At 43.2% G+C, this 14,211-nt stretch overlaps 1 protein-coding gene across 3 annotated transcripts in view; it reads left to right on the top strand.

Moving 5' to 3' along the window:
* Nucleotides 1–13,988, top strand: part of cadm2a (cell adhesion molecule 2a) — an 895,315-nt gene extending 881,327 nt beyond the window's left edge. For 2 of the 3 annotated variants that reach the window (XM_046317256.1, XM_046317254.1), the window contains 2 exons: nt 2,389–2,511; nt 12,992–13,988. In XM_046317256.1, the coding sequence (XP_046173212.1) occupies nt 2,389–2,511; nt 12,992–13,107 (239 nt within the window). In that variant the 3' untranslated portion in view covers nt 13,108–13,988. Of the gene's footprint in view, nt 1–2,388; nt 2,512–7,535; nt 7,571–12,991 lie in introns of those variants that run through there. The other variant, XM_046317255.1, reaches the window with a different exon arrangement.
* The last annotated feature ends 223 nt before the right edge of the window (nt 13,989–14,211 follow it).

Here is a 14,211-nt window from a genome sequence, read left to right as displayed (position 1 = left end):
GAGAGTCTGTTAAATGACTCACTACTGTAGTGACTCTGGATCAGAGAGTCTGTTAAATGACTCACTACTGTAGTGACTCTGGATCAGAGAGTCTGTTAAATGACTCACTACTGTAGTGAATCTGGATCAGAGAGTCTGTTAAATGACTCACTACTGTAGTGACTCTGGATCAGAGAGTCTGTTAAATGACTCACTACTGTAGTGACTCTGGATCAGAGAGTCTGTTAAATGACTCACTACTGTAGTGACTCTGGATCAGAGAGTCTGTTAAATGACTCACTACTGTAAGTGACTCTGGATCAGAGAGTCTGTTAAATGACTCACTACTGTAGTGACTCTGGATAAGAGAGTCTGTTAAATGACTCACTACTGTAGTGAATCTGGATCAGAGAGTCTGTTAAATGACTCACTACTGTAGTGACTCTGGATAAGAGAGTCTGTTAAATGACTCACTACTGTAGTGAATCTGGATCAGAGAGTCTGTTAAATGACTCACTACTGTAGTGACTCTGGATCAGAGAGTCTGTTAAATGACTCACTACTGTAGTGACTCTGGATCAGAGAGTCTGTTGAATGACTCACTACTGTAGTGAATCTGGATAAGAGAGTCTGTTAAATGACTCACTACTGTAGTGAATCTGGATCAGAGAGTCTGTTAAATGACTCACTACTGTAGTGACTCTGGATAAGAGAGTCTGTTAAATGACTCACTACTGTAGTGACTCTGGATCAGAGAGTCTGTTAAATGACTCACTACTGTAGTGACTCTGGATCAGAGAGTCTGTTAAATGACTCACTACTGTAGTGAATCTGGATCAGAGAGTCTGTTAAATGACTCACTACTGTAGTGACTCTGGATCAGAGAGTCTGTTAAATGACTCACTACTGTAGTGACTCTGGATAAGAGAGTCTGTTAAATGACTCACTACTGTAGTGACTCTGGATCAGAGAGTCTGTTAAATGACTCACTACTGTAGTGACTCTGGATCAGAGAGTCTGTTAAATGACTCACTACTGTAAGTGACTCTGGATCAGAGAGTCTGTTAAATGACTCACTACTGTCGGGAATCTGGATCAGAGAGTCTGTTAAATGACTCACTGCTGTAGTGACTCTGGATCAGAGAGTCTGTTAAATGACTCACTACTGTAAGTGACTCTGGATAAAATAGTCAACTAAATAACTCAAATGTCAAATGAGAGAAAATGACAGCAGCTCACCAGTTAACCAGAAACCAGCTTATATTCTACGAAATAACTCTTTCTTTTTTCCTGTTCCTCCCCACCCTCCCTCCTCCCTCTCCTCTCTCTTCCCCCTCCTCCCCACCCTCCCCTCCTCCATACCTTCTCCTCTATTCCCTCCCTTTCCCCTCCCTCTCCTCTAACCCCCTCCCTTTCCCCTCCCTCTCCTCTCTCTTCCCCCTCCTCCCCACCCTCCCCCTCCTCCCTACCTTCTCCTCTATTCCCTCCCTTTCCCCTCCCTCTCCTCTAACCCCCTCCCTTTCCCCTCCCTCTCCTCTCTCTTCCCCCTCCTCCCATCTCCCCACCCTCCCCCTCCTCCCCTCCTCCCCACCCTCCCTCCTACCTCTCCTCTCTCTTCCCCCTCCTCCCCACCCTCCCCTCCTCCATACCTTCTCCTCTATTCCCTCCCTTTCCCCTCCCTCTCCTCTAACCCCCTCCCTTTCCCCTCCCTCTCCTCTCTCTTCCCCCTCCTCCCCACCCTCCCCTCCTCCCTACCTTCTCCTCTATTCCCTCCCTTTCCCCTCCCTCTCCTCTATCCCCCTACTCCCCTCCCTCTCCTCTCTAACCCCTCCCTTTCCCCTCCCTCTCCTCTATCCCCTCCTCCCCTCCCTCTCCTCTATCCCCCTCCTCCCCTCCCTCTCCTCTATCCCCCTCCTCCCCTCCCTCTCCTCTAACCCCCTCCCTTCCCCCTCCCTCTCCTCTATCCCCCTCCCTTTCCCCTCCCTCTCCTCTATCCCCCTCCTCCCCCCCTCTCCTCTATCCCCCTCCTCCCCTCCCTCTCCTCTAACCCCCTCCCTTTCCCCTCCCTCTCCTCTATCCCCCTCCTCCCCTCCCTCTCCTCTATCCCCCTCCTCCCCTCCCTCTCCTCTATCCCCCTCCTCCCCTCCCTCTCCTCTAACCCCCTCCCTTTCCCCTCCCTCTCCTCTATCCCCCTCCCTTTCCCCTCTCTTCCCGACCCTCCCCCTCCTCCCCTCCCTCTCCTCTAACCCCCTCCCTTTCCCCTCCCTCTCCTCTATCCCCCTCCCTTTCCCCTCTCTTCCCCACCCTCCCCCTCCTCCCCTCCCTCTCCTCTAACCCCCTCCCTTTCCCCTCCCTCTCCTCTAACCCCCTTCCTCTCCCCACCCTCCCTCTCCTCCCCACCCTCTCTAGACCCCAACGCCATGGGGCAGCATGGTCCAGACCATGCTCTGATTGGAGGAGTGGTGGCGGTGGTGGTCTTCGTCACCTTGTGTCTCATCATCGTTCTGGGCCGCTACCTGGCCAGGCATAAAGGTACCTGTAATACACTACACCTGTTATACACTGCACCTGTTATACACTACACCTGTTATACACTACACCTGTAATACACTACACCTGTTATACACTGCACCTGTAAAACACTGCACCTGTAATACACTACACCTGTAATACACTACACCTGTTATACACTGCACCTGTAAAACACTACACCTGTAAAACACTACACCTGTAATACAATACACCTGTAATACAATGCACCTGTAATACAATACACCTGTAAAACACCTGATATTACCTGTTATACACTACACCTGTAATAGACTACACCTGTTACACACTAGACCTGTAAAACACCTGATATTACCTGTTATACACTACACCTGTTATACACTACACCTGTAATACACTACACCTGTAATACACTACACCTGTAATACAATACACCTGTAATACACTACACCTGTTATACACTACACCTGTTATACACTACACCTGTTATACACTACACCTGCTATACACTACACATGTTATACACTACACCTGCTATACACTACACCTGTTATACACTACAACGGTTATACACTACACCTGTTATACACTACACCTGTTATACACTACACCTATAATACACTACACCTGTAATACACTACACCTGTAATACACTACACCTGTTATACACTACACCTATAATACACTACACCTGTAATACACTACACCAGTTATACACTACACCTATAATACACTACACCTGTAATACACTACACCTGTAATACACTACACCTGTTATACACTACACCTGTTATACACTACACCTGTTATACACTACACCTGTAATACACTACACCTGTTATACACTACACATGTTATATAAAGATAACATACCTGATAGTACCTGTTATAAAACACACCTGTTGAACACATAAAGATAACATACCTGATAGTACCTGTTATAAAACACACCTGTTAAACACATACAGATAACATACCTGCTAGTACCTGTTATAAAACACACCTGTTAAACACATAAAGATAACATACCTGATAGTACCTGTTATACACATACAGATAACATACCTGATAGTACCTGTTATAAAACACACCTGTTAAACACATAAAGATAACATACCTGATAGTACCTGTTATACAACACACCTGTTAAACACATAAAGATAACATACCTGATAGTACCTGTTATAAAACACACCTGTTAAACACATAAAGATAACATACCTGCTAGTACCTGTTATAAAACACACCTGTTAAACACATAAAGATAACATACCTGATAGTACCTGTTATAAAACACACCTGTTGAACACATAAAGATAACATACCTGCTAGTACCTGTTATAAAACACACCTGTTAAACACATAAAGATAACATACCTGATAGTACCTGTTATAAAACACACCTGTTGAACACATAAAGATAACATACCTGATAGTACCTGTTATAAAACACACCTGTTAAACACATAAAGATAACATACCTGCTAGTACCTGTTATAAAACACACCTGTTAAACACATAAAGATAACATACCTGATAGTACCTGTTATAAAACACACCTGTTGAACACATAAAGATAACATACCTGATAGTACCTGTTATAAAACACACCTGTTAAACACATAAAGATAACATACCTGATAGTACCTGTTATAAAACACACCTGTTGAACACATAAAGATAACATACCTGATAGTACCTGTTATAAAACACACCTGTTAAACACATAAAGATAACATACCTGATAGTACCTGTTATAAAACACACCTGTTAAACACATAAAGATAACATACCTGATAGTACCTGTTATAAAACACACCTGTTGAACACATAAAGATAACATACCTGATAGTACCTGTTATACACATACAGATAACATACCTGATAGTACCTGTTATAAAACACACCTGTTAAACACATAAAGATAACATACCTGCTAGTACCTGTTATAAAACACACCTGTTAAACACATAAAGATAACATACCTGATAGTACCTGTTATAAAACACACCTGTTGAACACATAAAGATAACATACCTGATAGTACCTGTTATAAAACACACCTGTTAAACACATAAAGATAACATACCTGATAGTACCTGTTATAAAACACACCTGTTGAACACATAAAGATAACATACCTGATAGTACCTGTTATAAAACACACCTGTTGAACACATAAAGATAACATACCTGCTAGTACCTGTTATACACATAAAGATAACATACCTGATAGTACCTGTTATAAAACACACCTGTTATACACATAAAGATAACATACCTGCTAGTACCTGTTATAAAACACACCTGTTAAACACATAAAGATAACATACCTGATAGTACCTGTTATAAAACACACCTGTTAAACACATAAAGATAACATACCTGATAGTACCTGTTATACAACACACCTGTTAAACACATAAAGATAACATACCTGATAGTACCTGTTATACAACACACCTGTTAAACACATAAAGATAACATACCTGCTAGTACCTGTTATAAAACACACCTGTTAAACACATAAAGATAACATACCTGCTAGTACCTGTTATACACATAAAGATAACATACCTGCTAGTACCTGTTATAAAACACACCTGTTAAACACATAAAGATAACATACCTGCTAGTACCTGTTATACACATAAAGATAACATACCTGCTAGTACCTGTTATAAAACACACCTGTTAAACACATAAAGATAACATACCTGCTAGTACCTGTTATACACATAAAGATAACATACCTGCTAGTACCTGTTATAAAACACACCTGTTAAACACATAAAGATAACATACCTGCTAGTACCTGTTATACACATAAAGATAACATACCTGCTAGTACCTGTTATAAAACACACCTGTTAAACACATAAAGATAACATACCTGCTAGTACCTGTTATACACATAAAGATAACATACCTGCTAGTACCTGTTATAAAACACACCTGTTAAACACATAAAGATAACATACCTGCTAGTACCTGTTATAAAACACACCTGTTATACACATAAAGATAACATACCTGCTAGTACCTGTTATAAAACACACCTGTTAAACACATAAAGATAACATACCTGATAGGACCTGTTATAAAACACACCTGTTAAACACATAAAGATAACATACCTGATAGTACCTGTTATAAAACACACCTGTTAAACACATAAAGATAACATACCTGCTAGTACCTGTTATAAAACACACCTGTTAAACACATAAAGATAACATACCTGCTAGTACCTGTTATAAAACACACCTGTTAAACACATAAAGATAACATACCTGATAGTACCTGTTATAAAACACACCTGTTAAACACATAAAGATAACATACCTGCTAGTACCTGTTAAACACATAAAGATAACATACCTGATAGTACCTGTTATACACATACAGATAACATACCTGCTAGTACCTGTTAAACACATAAAGATAACATACCTGATAGTACCTGTTATAAAACACACCTGTTAAACACATAAAGATAACATACCTGCTAGTACCTGTTATACACATACAGATAACATACCTGCTAGTACCTGTTAAACACATAAAGATAACATACCTGATAGTACCTGTTATAAAACACACCTGTTAAACACATAAAGATAACATACCTGCTAGTACCTGTTAAACACATAAAGATAACATACCTGATAGTACCTGTTATAAAACACACCTGTTAAACACATAAAGATAACATACCTGATAGTACCTGTTAAACACATAAAGATAACATACCTGATAGTACCTGTTAAACACATAAAGATAACATACCTGATAGTACCTGTTATAAAACACACCTGTTATACACATACAGATAACATACCTGATAGTACCTGTTATAAAACACACCTGTTAAACACATACAGATAACATACCTGATAGTACCTGTTATAAAACACACCTGTTAAACACATACAGATAACATACCTGATAGTACCTGTTATAAAACACACCTGTTATACACATAAAGATAACATACCTGCTAGTACCTGTTATAAAACACACCTGTTATACACATAAAGATAACATACCTGCTAGTACCTGTTATAAAACACACCTGTTAAACACATAAAGATAACATACCTGATAGGACCTGTTATAAAACACACCTGTTATACACATAAAGATAACATACCTGCTAGTACCTGTTATAAAACACACCTGTTAAACACATAAAGATAACATACCTGATAGTACCTGTTATAAAACACACCTGTTATACACATAAAGATAACATACCTGCTAGTACCTGTTATAAAACACACCTGTTAAACACATACAGATAACATACCTGATAGTACCTGTTATAAAACACACCTGTTAAACACATACAGATAACATACCTGATAGTACCTGTTATAAAACACACCTGTTAAACACATACAGATAACATACCTGATAGTACCTGTTATAAAACACACCTGTTAAACACATAAAGATAACATACCTGCTAGTACCTGTTATACACATAAAGATAACATACCTGATAGTACCTGTTATAAAACACACCTGTTAAACACATAAAGATAACATACCTGATAGTACCTGTTAAACACATAAAGATAACATACCTGCTAGTACCTGTTATACACATAAAGATAACATACCTGCTAGTACCTGTTATAAAACACACCTGTTAAACACATAAAGATAACATACCTGATAGTACCTGTTATAAAACACACCTGTTATACACATAAAGATAACATACCTGCTAGTACCTGTTATAAAACACACCTGTTAAACACATAAAGATAACATACCTGATAGTACCTGTTATAAAACACACCTGTTAAACACATAAAGATAACATACCTGCTAGTACCTGTTATAAAACACACCTGTTAAACACATACAGATAACATACCTGATAGTACCTGTTATAAAACACACCTGTTAAACACATACAGATAACATACCTGATAGTACCTGTTATAAAACACACCTGTTATACACATACAGATAACATACCTGATAGTAGTAAAACTGATAGTACAACACCTGACTTATTCCCTTTGTCTATCCAGTTTGTTTATAATCAGGTTCACTGTCAGACATCAAGGTAGGTCACCTGTTAATAACACACCTGTCAATAACACAGTTGACCAACTCTATTACATTTATAACCAGATAACCAGATATAAAGATAACACACCTGACCATCTATAACCAGTGTCTGTAGCCCAATTAAAATAACCAGGGTTACCTACCAGTGGAGGGGCGGAAGCGTAGCCTAGTGGTTAGAGTGGAGGGGCGGCAGGTAGCCTAGTGGTTAGAGTGGAGTGGAGGGGAGGCAGGTAGCCTAGTGGTTAGAGTGGAGGGGAGGCAGGTAGCCTAGTGGTTAGAGTGGAGGGGCGGCAGGTAGCCTAGTGGTTAGAGTGGAGGGGGGGAGGCAGGTAGCCTAGTGGTTAGAGTGGAGGGGAGGCAGGTAGCCTAGTGGTTAGAGTGGAGGGGCGGCAGGTAGCCTAGTGGTTAGAGTGGAGGGGAGGCAGGTAGCCTAGTGGTTAGAGTGGAGGGGCGGCAGGTAGCCTAGTGGTTAGAGGGAGGGAGGAGGCAGGTAGCCTGGTGGTTAGAGTGGAGGGGAGGCAGGTAGCCTAGTGGTTAGAGTGGAGGGGCGGCAGGTAGACTAGTGGTTAGAGTGGAGGGGCGGCAGGTAGCCTAGTGGTTAGAGTGGAGGGGCGGCAGCGTAGCCTAGTGGGGGCGGCAGGTAGTGGTTAGTGGAGGGGTGGCAGGTAGCCTAGTGGTTAGAGTGGAGGGGAGGCAGGTAGCCTAGTGGTTAGAGTGGAGGGGAGGCAGGTAGCCTAGTGGTTAGAGTGGAGGGGCGGCAGGTAGCCTAGTGGTTAGAGTGTAGGGGTGGCAGCGTAGCCTAGTGGTTTGGGTGTAGGGGCGGCAGGTAGCCTAGTGGTTAGAGTGTAGGGGTGGCAGCGTAGCCTAGTGGTTAGAGTGTAGGGGCGGCAGCGTAGCCTGGTGGTTAGAGTGGAGGGGCGGCAGGTAGCCTAGTGGTTAGAGTGTTGGGGCGGCAGCGTAGCCTGGTGGTTAGAGTGGAGGGGCGGCAGGTAGCCTAGTGGTTAGAGTGTAGGGGTGGCAGGTAGCCTAGTGGTTAGAGTGTAGGGGCAGCAGCGTAGCGTGGTGGTTAGAGTGGAGGGGCGGCAGCGTAGCGTGGTGGTTAGAGTGGAGAGGCGGCAGCGTAGCCTGGTGGTTAGAGTGTAGGGGCGGCAGCGTAGCCTGGTGGTTAGAGTGGAGGGGCGGCAGGTAGCCTAGTGGTTAGAGTGTAGGGGCGGCAGCGTAGCCTGGTGGTTAGAGTGGAGGGGCGGCAGGTAGCCTAGTGGTTAGAGTGGAGGGGCGGCAGGTAGCCTAGTGGTTAGAGTGTAGGGGCGGCAGCGTAGCCTGGTGGTTAGAGTGGAGGGGCGGCAGGTAGCCTAGTGGTTAGAGTGTAGGGGCGGCAGCGTAGCCTGGTGGTTAGAGTGTAGGGGCGGCAGCGTAGCCTGGTGGTTAGAGTGGAGGGGCGGCAGCGTAGCCTAGTGGTTAGAGTGTAGGGGCGGCAGCGTAGCCTAGTGGTTAGAGTGTAGGGGCGGCAGCGTAGCCTAGTGGTTAGAGTGTAGGGGCGGCAGCGTAGCCTAGTGGTTAGAGTGTAGGGGCGGCAGCGTAGCCTAGTGGTTAGAGTGAAGGGGCGGCAGCGTAGCCTAGTGGTTAGAGTGTAGGCAGGGTAGCCTAGTGGTTAGAGTGTAGGGGCGGCAGGGTAGCCTAGTGGTTAGAGTGTAGGGGCGGCAGCGTAGCCTAGTGGTTAGGGTGTAGGGGCGGCAGGGTAGCCTTATGGTTAGAGTGTAGGGGCGGAAGCGTAGCCTAGTGGTTAGAGTGTAGGGGCGGTAGGTAGCGTAGTGGTTAGAGTGTAGGCGCGGTAGGTAGCCTAGTGGTTAGAGTGTAGGGGCGGCAGCGTAGCCTAGTGGTTAGAGTGTAGGGGCGGTAGGTAGCCTAGTGGTTAGAGTGTAGGGGCGGTAGGTAGCCTAGTGGTTAGAGTGTAGGGGCGGTAGGTAGCCTAGTGGTTAGAGTGTAGGGGCGGCAGGTAGCCTAGTGGTTAGAGTGTAGGGGCGGTAGGTAGCCTAGTGGTTAGAGTGTAGGGGCGGCAGCGTAGCCTAGTGGTTAGAGTGTAGGGGCGGTAGGTAGCCTAGTGGTTAGACTGTAGGGGCGGCAGTGTAGCCTAGTGGTTAGAGTGTAGGGGCGGTAGGTAGCCTAGTGGTTAGAGTGTAGGGGCGGCAGGTAGCCTAGTGGTTAGAGTGTAGAGGCGGTAGGTAGCCTAGTGGTTAGAGTGTAGGGGCGGTAGGTAGCCTAGTGGTTAGAGTGTAGGGGCGGCAGCGTAGCCTAGTGGTTAGAGTGTAGGGGCGGTAGGTAGCCTAGTGGTTAGAGTGTAGAGGAGGTAGGTAGCCTAGTGGTTAGAGTGTAGGGGCGGCAGCGTAGCCTAGTGGTTAGAGTGTAGGGGCGGTAGGTAGCCTAGTGGTTAGAGTGTAGGGGCGGCAGCGTTGCAAGATGCAAATCCCAGAGCTGACAAGGTACAAATCTGTCGTTCTGCCCCTGAACAGGCAGTTAACCCACTGTTCCCAGGCCGTCATTGAAAGTAAGAATTTGTTCTTAACTGACTTGCCTGGTTAAATAAAGGTAAAATAAAATAATAAATAAAAAACCTGCATTGCCGGGTATAAAGGTAACGCACCTGACAATAACACACCTTTCCAGGTATAACACACCTGACAATAACACTCATTTCCAGGTATAACACACCTGACAATAACACACCTTTCCAGGTATAACACACCTGACAATAACACACCTTTCCAGGTATAACACACCTGACAATAACACACCTTTCCAGGTATAACACACCTGACAATAACACACCTTTCCAGGTATAACACACCTGACAATAACACACCTTTCCAGGTATAACACACCTGACAATAACACACCTTTCCAGGTATAACACACCTGACAATAACACACCTTTCCAGGTATAACACACCTGACAATAACACACCTTTCCAGGTATAACACACCTGACAATAACACACCTTTCCAGGTATAACACACCTGACAATAACACACCTTTCCAGGTATAACACACCTGACAATAACACGCCTTTCCAGGTATAACACACCTGACAATAACACACCTTTCCAAGTATAACCAGTGTTTATAACCCAATGAAATAACCAGGTATAACCAGGTGTAACACACCTGACAATAACACACCTTACCAAGTATAACCAGTGTTTATAACCCAACGAAATAACCAGGTATAACCAGGTGTAACACACCTGACAATAGCACACCTTTCCAAGTATAACCAGTGTTTATAACCCAATGAAATAACCAGGTATAACGCACCTGACAATAGCACACCTTTCCAAGTATAACCAGTGTTTATAACCCAATGAAATAACCAGGTATAACGCACCTGACAATAACACACCTTACCAAGTATAACCAGTGTTTATAACCCAATGAAATAACCAGGTATAACCAGGTATAACGCACCTGACAATAACACACCTTTCCAAGTATAACCAGTGTTTATAACCCAATGGAATAACCAGGTATAACCAGGTGTAACACACCTGACAATAACACACCTTTCCAAGTATAACCAGTGTTTATAACCCAACGAAATAACCAGGTATAACCAGGTGTAACACACCTGACAATAACACACCTTTCCAAGTATAACCAGTGTTTATAACCCAACGAAATAACCAGGTATAACCAGGTGTAACACACCTGACAATAACACACCTTTCCAAGTATAACCAGTGTTTATAACCCAACGAAATAACCAGGTATAACCAGGTGTAACACACCTGACAATAACACACCTTTCCAAGTATAACCAGTGTTTATAACCCAACGAAATAACCAGGTATAACCAGGTGTAACACACCTGACAATAACACACCTTTCCAAGTATAACCAGTGTTTATAACCCAACGAAATAACCAGGTATAACGCACCTGACAATAACACACCTTTCCAAGTATAACCAGTGTTTATAACCCAACGAAATAACCAGGTATAACGCACCTGACAATAACACACCTTTCCAAGTATAACCAGTGTTTATAACCCAACGAAATAACCAGGTATAACCAGGTGTAACACACCTGACAATAACATGCATGGCCATTCAACTCCCAGCTTTCTTTGAATCTACATTACGAAGCCAATGTCATAAAAAGGATTATCTCTGACCATCGGCAAACGGGTGTTTCAGGACAATTGTTCCTACATTCGGCTGGAAGGACCATGACGAGGTTCTTTACCTAGACACCAAAACCAGTAGATGGTGAAGGCGCTGACGTCATCCACGTATTTCTATGGAAAACTCCCAGAAATGGAAGTATATTGCTGAATGGCACCCAAAAACAAAGCGCTACGGATCATGTTGAAAGTGGCCGTAACTAGCAAAGGATCATGGTCAATGTAGTCGTTGTCATTGTGCCTGAGAGAGTTTAATGGCGCCTCCTCGTAGTCTGACAGGCCCGTGATTGGTCCGTGTCAGCACCTGGTCCTGTGTGACCACAAATGTAGTCAGAATGGATCAGTATTTAATTAAATATTTAGTAGTCAGAATGGATCAGTATTTAATTAAATATCTAGTAGTCAGAATGGATCAGTATTTAATTAAATATTTAGTAGTCAGAATGGATCAGTATTTAATTAAATATTTAGTAGCCAGAATGGATCAGTATTTAATTAAATATCTAGTAGTCAGAATGGATCAGTATTTAATTAAATATCTAGTAGTCAGAATGGATCAGTATTTAACTAAATATCTAGTAGTCAGAATGGATCAGTATTTAATTAAATATCTAGTAGTCAGAATGGATCAGTATTTAATTAAATATCTAGTAGTCAGAATAGATCAGTATTTAATTAAATATCTAGTAGTCAGAATGGATTAGTATTTAATTAAATATCTCGATTTGTAGCGAACTTTAAAATAATTCAAATTTGATCATAGTAAACAAACGTCTGTCCGTCCCCCTCTTCCTCCCGGGAGTCGAAACCGAATTGAGTCGGAATTTACATAGTCTTTGTAGGGCAGACCAGGGGTTTTGGACCAGGGGTTTTGGACCAGGGGTTTTGGACCAGGGGTTTTGGACCAGGGGTTTTGGACCAGGGGTTTTGGTACCTATAAGTTGCTACACCAGCAGAGCTTGTGACTTTACGCTCCAGATCGGACACTGGAGGACTGGTATTTTACGTTGTGTTTAGCACAGAGCCACCCTGGATATGTTTCTCCTGTTTCTGCATTAAATCATGGACAGAAGTTTATATAACATACCGTTGTTCTCTGTTGTCCAATAGGAACGTACCTCATCTGTTCTCTTCCTGTCTGTTGTCCAATAGGAATAGACCTCAGGTATTGTTTACCTGTCTGTTGTCCAATAGCAATATACCTCACGTATTGTTTTCCTGTCTGTTGTCCAATAGGAACGTACCTGACCAACGAGGCCAAAGGAGCGGACGACGCGCCTGATGCTGATACAGCTATCATCAACGCAGAGGGCAACACACATGCTGAGGAGAAGAAGGAGTACTTTATCTAGACTGTAGAGGGCGCTGATCTGCTGCCCACTCTTTCTCTCTGTCTTTATGTCTCTATTCCTCTATCTCTCCCTCTCATTCTCTTTATCTCTTTCTTCCTCCCTTTCTATACTTTATTTAGACTACAGAGGGAGATATGCTGCCCCCTCTTTCTCTCCCTTTTTCTCTCTCTCTCTTTCCATTTTCTCCTTCTGTCCCTCTCTCTCCACTGCCCCTGCTGCGTCACTAAGGAAACCCTGTGGAAAAATTCCACCTTCTCCCCTCATCCCTTCTTCCCTGCTGGCCTTTCTGTTCTCTTTTTTTAATCATTTCATTCCGACCCTTCACTTCTTCTAAACTTTTTTATTTATTTTTTAACCGCCCTAGTTTCTGACGCCGGCCTTCGTTTTTAAAGGCAGCGCCCTCTACTGGCTGTCTGGAGATGTTGCCTTTTATTTTGTTTTGTTTTTTCTTTCAATTTTACATATTTTATGTGAAATAAACCCCTGAGAATCTGCATATCCACCGACACCGAGATCACTTCAGACTCCTTATTAAACGCCTCAACACCTCCTCACACACACCCTGTTGCCACACACACACACACTCACACACACACACACACCCATTCCCTGTGTGTAAACACACACCCTCACGTTTACACGGTGCCTCAAATATGCCGCCTTCATTCACACTGTCAGCAATGCTGTTGTTTAACTGCTTTGTACCATTCATTTACATTGATGCTACAAATACTCTGTTTTATTTCCGCTGTCGTATCACAGCTCCTGGGCTTGAACGTTGTTTCATTCAACATTTTACGTTTTTTATTTGTTATTTAAATGAATATGTGTGCTGGTTACGCCTTATGTCTTTCAGATAAAATTATACTTTAGATTATCTGTCTCCTTCACTGTTCCCTTTCACTGTCTCCTTCACTGTCCCCTTTCACTGTCCCCTTCACTGTCCCCTTTCACTGTTCCCTTCACTGGCTCCTTCACTCTCTCCTTCACTGTCCCCTTTCACTGTTCCCTTCACTGTCCCCTTTCACTGTCCCCTTTCACTGTCTCCTTCACTGTCCCCTTTCACTGTTCCCTTCACTGTCCTCTTTCACTGTTCCCTTCACT

The sequence above is a fragment of the Oncorhynchus gorbuscha genome, linkage group LG20 (genome assembly GCF_021184085.1).
Source record: "Oncorhynchus gorbuscha isolate QuinsamMale2020 ecotype Even-year linkage group LG20, OgorEven_v1.0, whole genome shotgun sequence".
Taxonomy (NCBI): domain Eukaryota; kingdom Metazoa; phylum Chordata; class Actinopteri; order Salmoniformes; family Salmonidae; genus Oncorhynchus; species Oncorhynchus gorbuscha.
Note: the sequence above shows the minus strand (reverse complement) of the source record. Positions and strands in the feature narration are given on the sequence as shown.